This window comes from Molothrus aeneus, chromosome 1, assembly GCF_037042795.1.
Source record: "Molothrus aeneus isolate 106 chromosome 1, BPBGC_Maene_1.0, whole genome shotgun sequence".
Lineage (NCBI taxonomy): Eukaryota > Metazoa > Chordata > Aves > Passeriformes > Icteridae > Molothrus > Molothrus aeneus.
This window is the reverse complement of record NC_089646.1, coordinates 33,888,469-33,905,075: the sequence shown is the minus strand read 5'-3', so window position 1 is coordinate 33,905,075 and position 16,607 is coordinate 33,888,469. Positions and strand designations below refer to the sequence as shown.

Below are 16,607 nucleotides of genomic sequence, written 5' to 3'. Positions count from 1 at the left end.
GGGTATAATTCAGAGGCTTTTAGAAAAGCCCAAGTTTATTTTTTATTTTTCAATTTCTTTAGTTTTAACATGGTCATGATAGTTTTGGATTTCTCTGAATAATAAGATAGTGATGACCAGGCCAGTGGTGAACTACTTCTATTTGGGCAGAAAAGGGAATTGTGCATGCTCAACAGGACTTTGTTGTAGCAGGGTGATGGCAATCAAAGGCATCTATCTGATATGTACTGGGTCTTCTGCTGTGAGATTGTTAAATTCAGACCTCAAGACTCCCACTTGTTGTTAATAATGTGTTATTTAAAGAATAACTACTGGATATAAGCAAACAGAATATAAACAATTCAGTGCCCTAAATCACTTCTTCCATTTCTTAATTATTTTACAATTTCAGTTTCTCAGAGGACTAGATTAAAGAAAAAAAAAGAAGAAAAAAATGTTGATTACATTTCAGATCTGCTGTCTTAAAGGGAAGAACTTCTGTGCATGCATTTGTTCAAAAGCTGGAAAAGGAATTACCATTTTGGAGATACTTATACTGAGCTATTTTTTGATAGCAGACATCCTGCACGTGGAAAAGTACGCGAAACTACATTTAGCATGAAGCCATGTAAACTGTAAAATCTTAAAGGCTCCTAATTTCAAGATGAAGAGAGTTAAATTATAGATTCTAATAGTGTCTATAAATACTTTATCACTCTCTGAAATCTTTGTTTGCCTTTGCTCCTTATGTCTTTCTCTGTAACTTCTTTCCTTTCTACTATCCCAGTCCTCTCTGTTTTTCAGAGTGCACTAATTCTTTTTACATGTGCTAATAATATGAGCACATCGCCTTAGGCCTCAAATTTACAACCCAGTAATTTCAAGATCTCATTGAAGGTTTACCCTTCTTTGTTTTAAATGTTCCCATGGACTTAGTTACGCAAGGTTACTTCAAAACGCTTTTTCTCTGCTTCCCTTGAGACTGTCTTTACCCAATATAATATTGGCCCTGTTTCTGTTAACATTTAACTCTTTTTAGAATGAATGAAGTTTATATGTGAGAGAAATGTTTAAAGGCTTTCAAATTTTATTCAGATCTGAATTTTCTCTATGTTAAATATAGCCACCATATTTAGTTCATTTAAAATTCTGTGTACTAGCTTTGGTTTTTTTTTCAATACTTAGTGCCCGACTCTCCCCTCTGCTATACTACTTTTTAATGATTTTAAATTCCTGTTGCAAAATGATCTATACAGACCCAGATTTATTTTTCTGTTCTGTGCCTGACATAGGAAGCAGGGGAGAGAGGAGGTTGAGCCGATGAGAGCAAAGGACAGCTTATGCTGAAATGAGATTTGGCTTCATTGTGGAACAAGTTATGCTTGGTGACACTCACAGTCCTTTTCATTTTTACAAGACTGATATTACACTTTTTGCATTTCTGTTTTATGTTTTTCTGGGACAACTTAAGGGTTTTCTGTGGTTGAATTGGAATGACAATTTTTTCTTGATAAAATAACACACAGCAAAAATGTTATTGTGCTTCAGAGAACTGTGTTCCATCAGCATATATCTCCCTAGTTCTTCCTAAATATGTTGTTGTATTCCTGCCTAAGCAAAACTCTGGTTCTGATTTGGGGGTTCAAACTGAAAATTAATCATCTGTAATGAAAATGTGCTTCTTGAAGCTACTGTTGACTCCTGCTATAAAAACTAACAGTATCTAATTTTAATTCTCTGAGTGAAATCTTTTAAGTCTTCAAAATGTTTTAATATCAGAAACTGTTTAATTCTCCCTAAAGCACAGTCTCTAGAAAATATTTCTGACAGAAACAATTTAACTGGTGATGTGAAAGTTCACAGGAGTCGCTGTGGCCCTAACTTCACAAAGCATCTTTAAACCAACAGCCCGGGTCTGTCCAAACCCGTTTAGCGGCAAGCCTGTGCCAAGCAGTGAAGTCGAGGCGATTGTTTGCGGGATGGTTCCCCTCCCGCGGGGGAACTCCCGTGTGGGTGTGGGCAGGTCACTCCCTTGTGGGTCCCATGGGAGCGACGTCTCCCCGTCCACCGTGTGCACAGTCCCGGATGGATACCAATCATGCAACCAGGGTGAAGGAGAACTCCAGGCACCAGCGTAGATCCAGCTGGATTTATTTGGGGGAAGTCCGAGGGTCCAAGGAGGGAGGGAAGCAGGGACACCACCGCCGTCAAAGGGAGCCGGTGCTAGAGCGAGCTCGAGCCCCGAACCCGGGTGGGACCGGGGTTTATAAAGGGGATAAGGTAGGCAGGGTCGGGGTACAAATCAACCAGTGGGGAGAGGGCTCAGAGGAGGGGACAAGGTGGGGTGATCGGGGGTACACCTATGAAAATGTGAGGAGAGGGTGGTCTTGTGACAACGTCCAATGGGGGAGTGAGGAACAGGGAATATTCTAGAAAGGGGGGAGTGAATCACAGATGATTGATGTTCATACAGTAGAATCCTCCCAGGGCGCCTCGGCCCCATCTTCCCTGTCCCCTCCTCCCACAATTGTTGAGTCTGATGATGCCAGGATGGCTCTGCCTTCAAGGCTGCACCTGACTGCTATGCCTGGCCAAGCAGCTACTGTGGGTCATGGTTTGCTCCGTGGTGATCAAGGACGATCCTTTTCAGTTGCTGTCCAGTCCTAACTGAAAAGGTGTATTCTGCAAGAGCAAATGGCATTTGTAGACCTCAACTGTTTGTCACCATCAGAGCAGGCAGCTGAGCTATAGCTGACCTGTGTTCTGCCATTTCTGGAGCCATTTCTCAGGACATACTGGGTCTTATCTCTGGCTTGCTGCCACAGGGAGCGTGAATTCATAGAGTCTTTCAACTTTTAACAGTTTCTGAGTCAGGGCTGTGAAGTACCTCATTGTCCTAGAATTTCTTCATTTGCACCACACTGGACTTTATTCAGAGGTTACTGCTAAGACAGTTGGAAGTAAAAGCAGCAATGCTAAGTCTAGTCTATTGCTATAACAGTCATTGAAAGACTGTAATAGCAAGGGATGGATGTATATAAATATTTGGTGGTGTATACAGGTAATTTTCATTAGCACTGAAATAGTGTGTTCAGAGAGATAAGACAAAAGCCGTATAAACAGAAAAACAATCAAATAGGATATGGATGTCATGCACCATCCCCTTCCAAAGTACAGCATCTTAGTGGTTTAACTGCAATGCTCTTTGAAAGAACGAGTACCAGTGCAAAGATTATTCAAGATTAGCTCTGTAAAAGTGTATTGCCATAAAAGGGATCATCCATGTCACAGAGAAGCAGTCTCAGAAATAAGCCAAGAGAGTAAATTTGAATACTTGCCTCATTTTTATCTTGACAAAATGTTTTTACCTTTTGAACCTGGTATTTGTTTATTCTGCCTGCGTGCTCCTATCTTCTAGGGTTTTGATAAACCTCCAGCATGGGAGAGTGAGAAATTAATGTGTTTCACTTCATCTTCTCCCTGAGGTCACAAGGGAGGGAATAATAACAGTTCTAGGCAGAAATGAATTTCATTAAAAGGAACCTAGTTAACCTATTGCAAGTTATTATTTCTAATATCTACCTTGTTGTGATTTCATGAATTTTGCATGTGTGTGCTGTTCGAAATAGAGATGGAGGATTGAGCAAATAGAAAATACTAGTACATATTATTAGTACTTATTTAAGACAGAATAAAACTTACTGTGGGGGAAGGGACTAGAAGTGAAAATAGAATGGTGCCCCAGATTTTCTCATATGATTGTGTTATTGGGTATTTGCTTGCCCTGGGTGAGAGTTCATAAAAAGGTGGAAGGACAGAGATTATGTGTCTATGTGCACATAAGATTACTAGAAAGAGTATTTGACTGGTGAATGCCCTTATGTCCATGTATGTTCACATTGCTTTGTTAGCCAATTTTTACCCTCTCAGGAGTGGAAACAGATTTTCTTTCCTATTAAATTCCCAGAAATATGACAAAAAATTGTTGAAAACAATAGTTTTCCTATTTTATCTACTGTAGAAATTTTCTCCTTTTGTTGACAAGCATAAGCAATGGATGCTCAATTTGCACCTAAGTTCTATTCAGCAATACTTAAAGTAGTTTTGCTGCTGTGCCTGGTGCTTATTGTTAATTAATGCTTTTCTCTTCTGTGTAAAAAAAGCCCCACGCTAAATGGCATTTTTTAAAATATGCAACTGCACTTTGTTCTTTGTTTGCCTGTGCAAAATGTGAAATACGATGCCAGTCTTCGCTTGAATGCTGCACTGTGATCTGCAGAAATTGCAAAACTTTATTACTTTTACATTTTTGGTTTGTTTTTAATATTTGCCAAAATATGCCAGAGCACATAAAATCTGCTGTAGAATTTGGTTTGAAGGGCTCGAAAGGAGTGCACAGGTGCCGCTTGCACAACATGCAGTGTATTTAAAGTCAGATCTGTTGTAAGTGATACTTTTATAAACCAGAACCTTTGAAAAGTAGAATATTGTCTTTAAAACAACCACATGGCTGTACCTAATAAACTGTGGTAGGGCTCAGTACTTTTATTAGCTAATTAAACATTTGCTGTTTTGAGAGAAAGGCTTTTGGAATGAACACAGATGCACACACCTGAATTTATAACGAAATTAATTCTGTATTTTTGCCATGTTGAAAGGAGGCACATCTGGGAGTGGGTGGGAGAATGTGAAAAGCAGCTTTTCCAATTGCTTAAAAAGAAGCTTGAAGTTTATTTTTTGAGTGAAGTGGTTAGTTTAGGAGGGAACTCAGCAAGTTCTGAGCTAGACAGGTTTTCCCATTGGTTTACTGAACCTGAAAGAGACACTGATTTATAGGAAACGTGTCTTGCAAGTTCCAGTTCTTGGCTTTCCCTAGATACAAGTGTCATAACACGCACTTCTTACTAAATAAGACCACCATCTGCAAACATCCCCCTGTGGAATTCCTTAGGCATCCTACAGAAAAAATCTACTTTTGGGTACATCTTCCCTTAAAATAAAGCTTTATCTCCAGAAGCATCACTTAATCATTTGGCTAAGAACCTACGTGTTCTTTGTAAAATTCATGAAATAGAAAACAAAATCTGAATAAACGATAACCTGCTGAGCCACTTACATTCACTGTTGTAAATGAAGCTCTAACTTTGTTTTTTATCTCCAACAGACAAACAACAGAAAGGTGAATTTGCCTTAGAGGGCTACACCATCAGAATGAATAATAGCCTTCGGAAGGATGCGAAGAAAGATTGTTGTTTTGAAATCTCTGCTCCAGATAAGCGCATTTATCAGGTTGGACTTTTTTATGTTGACTTGAAATTTAATTGACAAAGCTGTTACAATTCCAGTTACTGAATTAGCATTTCAGTGAAACAACTGTCACTGATATCTTAATGAAAAAAGGAAGCCCTCGCTTGCATATATTGTATATTCATATATTAGGAAAAAAAAATCTGATTAAACGTATGTATGTACATGTTCAAATATTATCTTTTTGGTCAAGAGCAAGGAAATCTATCATCTTTATCTATTGGTCATTTCAATATTACCATTTTAATATCTATTGTATAGTGTGTCTGTGTGATTTCTTGGATGAATTAAATAGTAAAAAAAAGTTAAAATATGTATCAGTGTTAAATACATATTGTATTGGTCATGGCTTTTCAAGGAAGCCCTACAAAAAGGCACATATCAGCTGTGCAATTCAGAGATCTATCAGCCAGACATCAATATGGAATGTAAGTTTAATAAGTTTTAAATATCTGAGATTGCGGTTGAAAGCCAGTTAATTAAGCTGTCAGGTAGTGTGTTGGAGTCTGACAAGAACATTTTTAAGAAAACTGTACCCAGCAGTCTAAAGAAATTCATGGGTGTCTTCTAATTGTCAAGGGCAAATTTTGTTCATCAGTTCTGGCTTTGACATTGATGAAGAGAAGCAGCTTTTTTCTGCACAGCTGCCAGCTGCTGATCAGAGTTTCAAATCCATCATCCTCTCCTTCAATTACATAAATTTGTCAAAATTAGCTGTACATTATAAGAAGCATCCTTGCAAGAAAAGTACCAGAAGACATGAAAAGAATTGCTAATGGTTTCTTGAGGAAGTGAAGGGAATGTTACATTCCCTCTTTTTTATTGCTAATGAAATTGTAGTTTTGTTTTTGACATTACTGCTAGTAGTTATTAATAAGCATTTAATAGTTTACAGCTGCCACTCCCAAAGAAGCAGAGGAATGGGTACAGCAAGTCAGATTTGTAATTCAAGGTAAGCCAGCCAGTAGAGCAGTTGCCTTTATTGCCAATAATGCTTAGTGACAGTAGTTCTGTCCATTTACTTATCTGTCATGTCAGTACCTGTAGGATTCCCACGTGTCCAAGTTTTGAGTAGCAAGTCCTAATTTTCAGTTGTATTACAGCTTTTATATGACTTTTCTCTTTCTTCAAGATTTTTGCTTTTCTCCCAGAATACTATTTAGCTTGAAAGCTCTCCCTTATATAAGCTCCTTCATATAAACTCTTTCTTACCCCTTGAACAGTGTAAAAAAAATTAAGCAGAATGTACTGGAAGGAGCAGGTCATAGAAGAATTTTTTTCATTTTGCATAAATTTCTGCTTAGGCATTCTTTTCCACTAGATGTTAACTTTTTAAACCACTGTTACATAGATACAGGATCTAATGCTATTCCTGAGGAGGAGGAAGAGGAATATGATGATGTTGGACAAGCAAACAGTGACCTGATAGATGATAGCATTTATGAAGAAGTTAAAGGTATTGTTGAATTCTTTCTAACTGTGTGACTTGTGGTCATTTTGTCTTCTCTACTTCTAGTTTGATAACTCTGAGTGGCTTAAAGGAAGTGAGTAAAGTAGCACGATGAATACGATACTTTCAGATTTCAGATTTTGCTATGATATTAAAAAAAAATGTCTTCAGTTCTGAGTGAGAGAACAGTTTTCTTTAGCAGGGGCGTCAAAATAGCACAGAATGTGTAAAAGAAGTGAACTCAGGGGACCTTCAGCTCATTAACATTTTCTGGTATGCAATTTTTTTAAATTAAAAAATTGAAAAGCCTTACAGCTTTTTCCTGGAACATGCCCATTATTTCTTTTCTTTATTCATTTTGGCATTTGTATTGAGCAGAAGTTCTCTATCATTCCAAATGTTACAAGCTTCTGCCTAATACATGGTATTACAATCCTGCAAGAAAGCAATGTGTTTGTTTGAAAAGACTCTGGAAATGAACTGCAAGGAAAGCAACATGAGTGTTGACACTGTTCTGTTTCATGTTTTCCAGCATGGCTATGATGATACAGAGACTTTATACTGTGGATTTTCCAATGTGGTTGAATGATTATGCCTTTAAATGTCCAACTGTATCTGTCAGGTGGCTAAACAAAAGAAAAAGAGCTTGGCAAAAGTTCTTGATTATAGACATTCAAGTACTAGGAGAAAGGTTGCTGGTCTTTATTAAATTTTAAGAAGCTGAAAAAAAAATCAATTTTTCAGTTATCATTAATTAACAAGTGATATGACAATTAATAATCACTTTATATGAAATAGAGTTCTATACCCCTTGCTGTTTGGAGCAGTGCAATTATCAGCAATAATCTGAGAGGAAAAATTAGTTGTTTCATGTGATGCTGACTAACCTTCTGTATCTATTAGGTAGAATTTCCTGACCACTGGAGAAAAGAACATTTTACACTTTGTTTTGATTTTAAAATTAAGGTCATTTCAGTGAATAAAGGGTGAAAAAAACAAGTGTCTCATGAAAATGAGTATCATAAAATTATAAGATATTAATTTATATATCTTTTGGAGCTGTTTTTTGGGTTGTTCCATATCTTTGAATTGTACCTAGATTACTTCAACACAGAATGCACGTTCTGCTGAAGCAACATGCAGTGTGTCACGCATGCTGAAAAACTCTCTGCAACGAATATAAAAACTACATTACTGGGCTTAATTTTATAGCTACACGATACATCCAAACCTTATTAGAGTGCTTTTTGGATGTTGAGGTTCTTACATTGTATGCTTGCTTTTGCTTTTGTTAAAGAAGCTCTACATATATCCTGGCATAAATTACTCTTTTTTTGAGCTTCAGTTACCTTACCCATTTGAATGCCAGATAGTAAGTAGATCTGGAGCAGTAACACATAAAATACTGGGAGAAGGGCATTGGTTAATATAGACTTTGAGTTCTTTGCTTCGAGCTCTGTCTTCAGTGAATTGCTGCCTTGGTGTGATTCTGTAGGAATTTAGAGTATTTTCACTTACATCCCATTTTTATGACAGTTTTCTGGGAGCTATTATCTCCTAATGTTGCTAATAAACCTGAAATGTAAAAACATCACAAAGAAGGGGTAGTTAAAAAAATTTAGTTTCAGTTTTTAGTTAATTTATTTCCCTGTGATCTTGGAGTGGGCTTCATTTTCATATTATCAAGTAGAGATTATCTTCCTTTATCTCATGCTTTTTCCATCTCATCTATTTGAATTGTGAACTTCTCAGGAAGGATCATTTTACTTCTTACAGTGGAGCTGTAAAACTAAAAAGTTTTGACTCTGATGTGTTGACATAATTAAGTAAAAATAAAGCATGAGTTTGCAATAGATTTTAGGTGATTATTTGGTCCTTTTATCTTCCATAAATGTGCTTTAATAATCATATGCTTAAATGGAATTACAGACTTATGACTCTGAGGCCTTAGAGCAGTCCTTTTCTTCTTAATTCATATCATATTGAAGTGTGTTAGGTGAAATGCTGGTTGACAAACCTCACAGGAGTAGGCCTTATTTGTTCCTTGTGTAGCTGTTCATCTAAACTTGATGGTAAAAGAGTACATTCCAGTTTGGTTCATCTCCTTTAATTAGACCTGATTGGTTGCATTTAATTACACTTGGCTGTCCTTCCTATTTTCCCAGGTAAGTGAATTACACTTTCTTCCTTTCATGGTCAAAGGTGGAGCATCATTATCCCTGCTGTTACCTGGCATAATAATACAGAACAAATAAGAAATCTGGAATGCCTGTTAAGAGAACAGAAAAAAATTATTTGTACAGCTGCAAAGCTATGCTAAGCTCTGGAATGCAGAAGGCAAACATGCTAAATCCTTGTGAATAGGGAGAAGAAATTAATCTCCACTTTGTTTTTATCCTCAAAGCATATTCATGTTAGAGGATTCTAATCCTCTGTTTTCACAGATCCACTAGCTTTATAAATATTGAATTTCAGGTGTACAGCTCATTGTACTGTGTTATCATTTATTTGGTTATAATTTGCATTTTCTCAAGTGAGTAAAATTTTGCATTTCTGTGGTTTTCCAGTGTTTTTATGCCAGCATTTCAGAAGAAAATTAAGCCAGTTCAGTTGATAATATTTGGTTTGGTATTTTAATAAAGAGTTTTTTGTATTAAAAAAAGCATATTGATATTTTTGCATGGTTTTGAAAATTGGGAAATTTTGAGAACTGTGGCAGTAATCAGGACTGACACTATATTCTCTAGCTATCTCATTGCTTAGCTATTTTTTTCTCCTGCTTGTGACAGAAGACAGTGTGGATGAATTTTCTGGGCAGAAGCTGGATATGTTCAAACCAGTATCCAGAATGCCAACAGACTATTTAGCCTAAAGCACAGATTTCAGTGGTATACACCATGCATATCAGTCTGCTGGCAGGCTGATAGTTGGGAGGGGTACAAAGAGATGTAGGAAATTTAATCTTTTGATCTGTTAAGTCACTTTCTTCTTTAATAGCCCATACAAATTCATATTGACCATGGAAGGATAATTTTCATGGCTCTCAGTATTAGTCAGTGTTTTGCTGCGGTTATTCAGGTAAAGTAAAAAAAAAATCAGAACTTTCAAAGAATTCCCAAGTTTTAAAATTCCTTTGGAAAATTCTTCAGGAAAAGAAATCTTTATTTGCTGTCTTCAGCAAACTAGGCTTTAGTCTTTTTGGTTTTTAATAAAATCATGGAGGAAAACTTGGCTAAGCAAAATGTAAAATTTCATTAATAAAGACCATTTTTCTTAATTAGCTATTTATTTTCTACCTTAGTCACTATATATAATTTTGCAGTCCACAGCTGAATGTTACAAGCTATAACATAGCTCCTGAAACTGTAGTATTAAATAACTCTGTGTTCTGGGTGGAGCTAAATTGATTCATGGAGTTTCTAGCTTAGTGGGATTTTAAACAATGGAGTTGTCCCTGTCATAAAACAGAACATGTGCCAGCTTTAAAGTTGTTCCTGTCTGTTACAGCCCTTGAAGACAGAATTTTTTTATTAACTTGAGGTTTCAGTGACATAGTTTTAAGGGCCTTTAGTATTGTCTTCTGTGGTTTCACATCTGTGTGAAGCACATACCCAAAACTGCAATGCCAACTACTGCCTTCCCCCTTAATCCTGTTTTTAAACTCAGCTCAGTTTGTGTGCTGTCTACCACACTCTGGCCCAATAGGAAAAAAAGAGGTGTTAATCTAAGCTAACATCTTAATTTCCAGTTGTGTGTTGGCTTTTTTCTTTTGTTCTCTTTCTCCTCACAAACTTGCATTATAGCCGTACTTTCCATGCTATACAGTATAATTTCCATTAAAATTATTCTAAAGATAAGTTTTGATTCTTATTTTGGTGGTGCTTATTTGCTGCATGGAGGTAAAACTCCCTTACAGAGCCCTTACAGAGCAGATAAGGTTGTAAATCCTGAAGCACTGTAATATGACACATGACTGGCACTGGGGCTCTGTGTCATCTCTTCTTAGCCTGCCCATAACACAGAGAACTTTCAGGTGAGAAAGAGGTGAGGATGGTGAGATTCAGTGCTGTGGTGATCTCCAGCCAATACAACTTGCATCAGTTCTTAGTTTTTGGTAAATTAAACTTGAGGATTGATTCAGTCTCTGATTGAGCACAGGATGATGGGAATGGAAACCTGGTGTTTGTCTTTTGATTCCTGTTATCAGTCTTCTGCCAAACTGTTTGGTCAAACCCAGGTTTCTGGGCAATAATTCTGTTTTGCGGCATAGTTGGAAGCTTAGGTAGAGAAACTCTGTAAGTAAGGCAAAGCTCAGGGAAAAGTAAGAAATGTCTTAAGTTTCATGCAATGAGAAGTGTGCTGTGCAAAGAAACACTTCAATTTGTTTACTTATTTTAAACAAAGCATTTTAAATAGTTAAAAAATTACATTGATGTTGCTTCAGAACATTTCTGACATTGAATATGAAGGTAGAGAATGAACATCCTGTTTCTTTCTTATGATTGTCTCTTTAAGCACTTTCATGGTTTATTTTTTTCTAACAGTAAACTGCTGCAGTTAGGCACCATAACAGTACCATCTTCTTGCTGGACTGCTACAGTTTTGAATAAGCAACTTCTTTTATGATGTTTACCCTTTTCATGAGCATGAGGGTGGGAGAGGGAAAAGAACGTGTTCTCCAGTTGACGTCTTCTTGGAAAGGATTATTTAGTGGAGTTTGAGTGTAAGTTTCATCTGTCAGTCATGAACACTCATGGCATATATTTGTTTTCTCAAGATATGATGTCATATATATTGACTTCTTGACACTTGAAGTGAAGATTTTACAGCACTGTGTTAATGAAAATTCTTTTTCTGGACACTTTTGCTTCTTACAGCACAGTCAGGGTATGTGGGCCAAAGCACAGCGTTTGGTGCCAAGCAGTCCCAGGTGTGCATTACAGCTGTACAATCAGTTCCTAAAACCTTAAAGAAGAAACTCTTAATTTGCCCTTGCAAATCAGAAGAGTAGGTTTAAGTCAGCAGAGACATGGGTGATTATGGAGTCTGAGATGTTACCTGTGATCATTGCTGCTAAGTCATTAGATTACATATCTTGGGACATGGTCCAAATTCCTCGCGGTGTTTATTGCTTGCCTTCGGTAGTTAGGGAATTCTTTAGTTCTCGTCCAGAAGTTGTATATAATGCTGATGTGTGGTCATTTTTTTTTCCACAGAAAGAATTCTAAGTGCTTTTAATTAGCAAATTATTTCAAAGTATAATATATAAGAAGGGTCAGGAATAATTGAAGTTGAAAAAACTTGTGTGTAGGATCTGCATTTTTGAGGACAGCACTAAAGATAAGTTTTCAAAGTCATTTCTGAAAGTTTTTTTGAATAATTTCCAGGAAAACACCTTTCAGATTCAAGAACACAGCAATGGACTTTTTTTCTTTTAAAACAGTGAGGATTCTACAATATTTTTTTCCAAAAATATAATCTCAGAGTTCTTAAAAAGTATTTTTCACTTGTTTAGCTAACATATTATTGTATAAATGGAGTATTTTTGCACATACTTTCTTGCTGATAGGTGAAGTACCAGAATAAGGACAAGGGGGTGCTACAGTATTCTTACTCACCTGTAATTCAAAAGCAATTTGTACTACAAGAACAGTGAAAAGCAGATGTGAACTATCAATTAGTGTAGAGAGTAATAAAGGAAGAAGTATATTTTTTAGGTCCAAGACGTGTTGTTTTGTTTTCTTGATCACTGGGATTTGGAATCTGCTAAGTGTCAGACATGGAAATGATTGAAAAACAATCTCTTTTAACTGGATATTGTTGAATCCCAGCAGCTTTGATGAGATGGAGCCATGTTAGAATTCTGTCACTCTGGGTTTTGAGGCAATAGTCTTATGGGATTTATATTTGCCTTGAAGTTATCCTTCAACTAGTACTAAATGTTCACAGAGACATGAGTTACGAATTCAGAAAAATATTTAAAGACATTGCATCCATAAGGTGGTTAGGAACTTGATACCTGGACCTCAGCTTTTGTCTGCGACAAGAGTTTGGGCATTATCTTCAATTACTGTAATTCTACATCTAAAGAGGGAGCCCTTCTTTCCATTGATGTTGGGTGTCAGTGATTGAAGAGGAGGTAAGACAATCTGGTGTAGCTGAAAAGAATGAGATGTCCATTGAGTGGGAAGTGGCAGGTCTTTGTGAGGAAAAATAAGGTTCACAGGCTCTTCTGCATTTCTTTTAAAGTGAGTATAAAGTGGCCGTCTGTGAACAACAGGTGGCCCATAGCTGTCAGAAAGCCTACTGTCCATGGTGCAATTCACCTCCTGCTCCCTCATCACACACACTTCTGCAAAAGTCAGGAGGCCAGTAAAAGTGGAACAATAACTGATTATTCATATTTAGTCTGATTTGCATGTGAGAGGTATATTGACTGATTGGACTCAGGGTGGGTCTGATAATGTTCTTTATTTATATTTTATTCAGTGCTATACCTCTGCTGCAGAACATTTGGTCAGTTGCGAGATTCAAAGCAGTCAATTACAGTATCTACAATAAATGGAAAGTGTGGGCTATTAAGGATAGCTATTTGTTCTCCTCCCTTGGAACTGCATGAGAAACTTCATAGTTTCAGGATTCATAGATTTCAGAGTTAACAGGTGGAGAAAATAGAAGTGATTTTCCTGATGTTGTGGTCAACTGTTAGAATACATTGAAGTAGTTCATGTGGGAAAGGCTGTGTTTATCAAAGTTTCATGTTAGCAAATGCTGGATTTTATTTATATATTTCAGACTTTAAAAGAGAAGTACCCGAAAATCCAGTCAGACCAAAAACCTAAACCAAAGCCGACAAAAATACACCACTAAAAAAAACTGTTGTCTAGTGGCATTTTAAAACTTACTTGCTTAATATTAGATGACATGAATAATGGAAGTACTTTTAATCATACTTTTCTATGTTTAAAGAACTCCTTCAAAAAGTAATTAGCTCACAAATTATTGAAATGAATTTACTTGTGGAAAGATGTTTTATTGCAGGTACTGGTCAGTAATTTTGATTCTGTTTTCAGTGCACCAGCATTAAACAATGACTCTATTGATTTGTAAAACCAGTCTGATGTGAACAGTATGTGACAGAAACTGTTTGTTATTAAGAGATAGAATCCTGTCTCAGAAAAACTTGTCATTGTGTCAAGAAAAAAGTCACACAAAGTAATTTTATTTGTATCATGGTTTTTTCAGTGTTGACTCTGTTTCTGGCAGCTGGCTTCGTGTTAAATGTGAGCAAAGCTTTGTTATGTGTGCATGTCTTCAAGGGGTTGTGGACCCAAAGTATTTTCTTTTGAAAGCAAAGTTTTCTAAGGTGGCACTGTTTTTATTTAATTAAGAAGCAGTGGAATACACTTTATGCAAGCATTCAGAGAAAATGTCTTCTTATGTGAGATAGTTTATTAAGCATAAATTTGAGGAGTTGCTGCAGTTTAGTATGTTCGAAGTAAAACATCAATTTTATTATGTATATTTATGAAAATAGAAATAAGTATTGGGGCCATTCTACTGCTTGGGTATAAATGTGATAAATACTATCTAGATAGATCAAAGAACCTTAATTTTTTGAATTTGTGATGAATGACTGCATATCAGGCTATTAAAACCATTAGATAGAGTATTTTGAGAAACGAGCAACCAGAGGTTATATGGTGCCTCAGGCTATCGCTTCTCAACTTTTCTGGTTTCCACAAGGTAGCTATTAAAGAACCATAATTTGTGCAACTGAATTCTCAAGTAAGACCCAGCAAGGTGGGCTCTAAAGGCTGAATTAATCATTCTGTTAGTGTAGATACAAATATCTGATTTGAGCCTTTAGAAATGCATCAGCATAAATCCTTCTGTAAATGTAAATCCTTTCAGTTTGCTACTCACTTTTCTTCCCGCTCTCTTCAAAATGGAGGAATTAACCAAAGAAATACCACCAGTTGACCAGAGCTTTGTGAATTTTTCTGGCTATATGTATGTATATCTGATTTGTTTGTGTGTTGCAGTGTACTGTGTTTGCAATAGATGTCATGTTTAGTTTACACATATATAAAGCAGGTAACACAGGAAAAGGCTGCTTGTTTCCTTGTCTCAGCTGCTGCTCCCTGGGCTGGGTACAAGTTTTTGAAAGAAACAGGATGGTTGCTCCTAGGAAAGGAAAATGGTCAGCAGGGTCCAGCGCCTGGACCACATGGTGGACCAGGCAGAGAGGGCAAGATGTTGCAGTATGCTGTGCCCTAGAGGCAGCAGAGGGATGATCCAGGGAAATGCAGGGTGCAGGCACACAGGTAAGCTTCAGCAGCAAAAGGGAGAATATTTTCTTAAGAAGTTGGAAGAGACTGAGGAAAGTTTTTTGGCAAGTCAGTGAGATTTGTTTAAATGGCAAGATAGGAGGACAGTTTTCTTGTCCAGAAAAGGGATGGTTGTCACAGTGGTTACTTTGTTTCAGTCCTTTTTTTTGAAGTCTTAACTTTTCCTCTGCCTAAAAACTCTGTGGTTTAGTGAAAACTAGTTTAGGATCTCTGGAATTTACAGTAACCTTAAAGAAGATGTTCAATACTTCCATCTTTGAGTTGTGGAAGCGTTCTGCCTTAGCAGTCTGAAACAATTATTCTGTCCTTGGATCTTAACATAGAACTGGGGATTAAAGGAAGGAATTGCATTTTCAAAAGAAAGCATTATCTCCCGGAAAGCCTGTGGATCCTAGCGTGAGGGTCGTGCTTCCATTGTCCTAAAATACACTAACTGAATTTATCTTGTTTGCATACCTCTCTCAAATTTTACTTCCTTAAAAATTAAGAAGAAATATTGGGAAGAAATACTTTGCTGTGAGGATGGTGAGGCACTGGAACAGGTTGTCCAGAGAAATTGTAGATGCCCCACATTGCTGGAAGTGTGTGGGTTGTGTGCAGCTTTGAGGAACCTGATCCAGTGGAAGCTGTCCCTGCCCATGGCATGGGTGTTAGAATGAGATGATCTTAGAGGTTACTCCCAACCCAAATGATTGTATGATTCTCTGATAAGAAGTGACACATTTCCACCAGTAGATGTTGAACAGCAATTTCAGATGATTCAGTTAATAAAAGTTCAAGATGGGTATGATTTTGTTATCACTTCCATACAGGTCATAAAACCTGTATAAACCTGGATAAACTGCCTATCTCAGACATACAGGTAGTGCTCTTACAGTGCACCTGGGGCTGTGTTGTGTTTCTGGCAGTCCAAAAGCACCATCTTGTAGTGAATTCTAGCATTATGGAACTCCAGGAACCATGGGTTCTTTTGAGATACAACTGCATGCCAATCCCACACTGACCTGGGGAGCTGCCTGGAGAGCAGTTGTCATCTCCTGCATATGAATTATTGCCATATCCCAGTGTCCTACCTCTTCTCTCTGAGGTGCATTGTGGTTTGTGGTGTGTAGGGCTAGTAAGATCTGACATCCAGGGTGGTGGCTCCCAGTATGGACCTAATGTATGAGAATTGAAGAATGGGATAGCATTTGTAGAGATTAATATGGGACCGTTATCCCAAATGTGGTACTTGTAAACAGTCTGTATTGCAAGTGTAATTTTCTGCATATTTCTGATTTAACCTGATACTAGTGAATCATAGCAATAACATTTTCACTTCATTTCATCATTTTAGTTGGAGAAAGGATTTAGTGTAGTTGATATAATTTTGTTTAATGGCCTGGCCCATAAACAGTGGAAAAGAGCAGTAGTGTGGGTTTGTTACTTTCAATGAAAATACCCAAAGGGTGAAAACTGCTGAATTTTTTTTTGTCAGTGTGCAGTTAGTGATCAACACAGGGAATGCAAAAATATCCTGG

General features: G+C 37.1%; 1 protein-coding gene across 1 annotated transcript in view; it reads left to right on the top strand.

Moving 5' to 3' along the window:
• Nucleotides 1-16,607, top strand: part of SKAP2 (src kinase associated phosphoprotein 2) — a 120,627-nt gene that overhangs the window by 75,062 nt on the left and 28,958 nt on the right. The window contains exons 7-9 of the mRNA XM_066554858.1: nucleotides 5,144-5,268; nucleotides 6,175-6,238; nucleotides 6,638-6,742. Coding sequence (XP_066410955.1) covers nucleotides 5,144-5,268; nucleotides 6,175-6,238; nucleotides 6,638-6,742 — 294 coding nt within the window. The remainder of the gene's footprint in view (nucleotides 1-5,143; nucleotides 5,269-6,174; nucleotides 6,239-6,637; nucleotides 6,743-16,607) is intronic.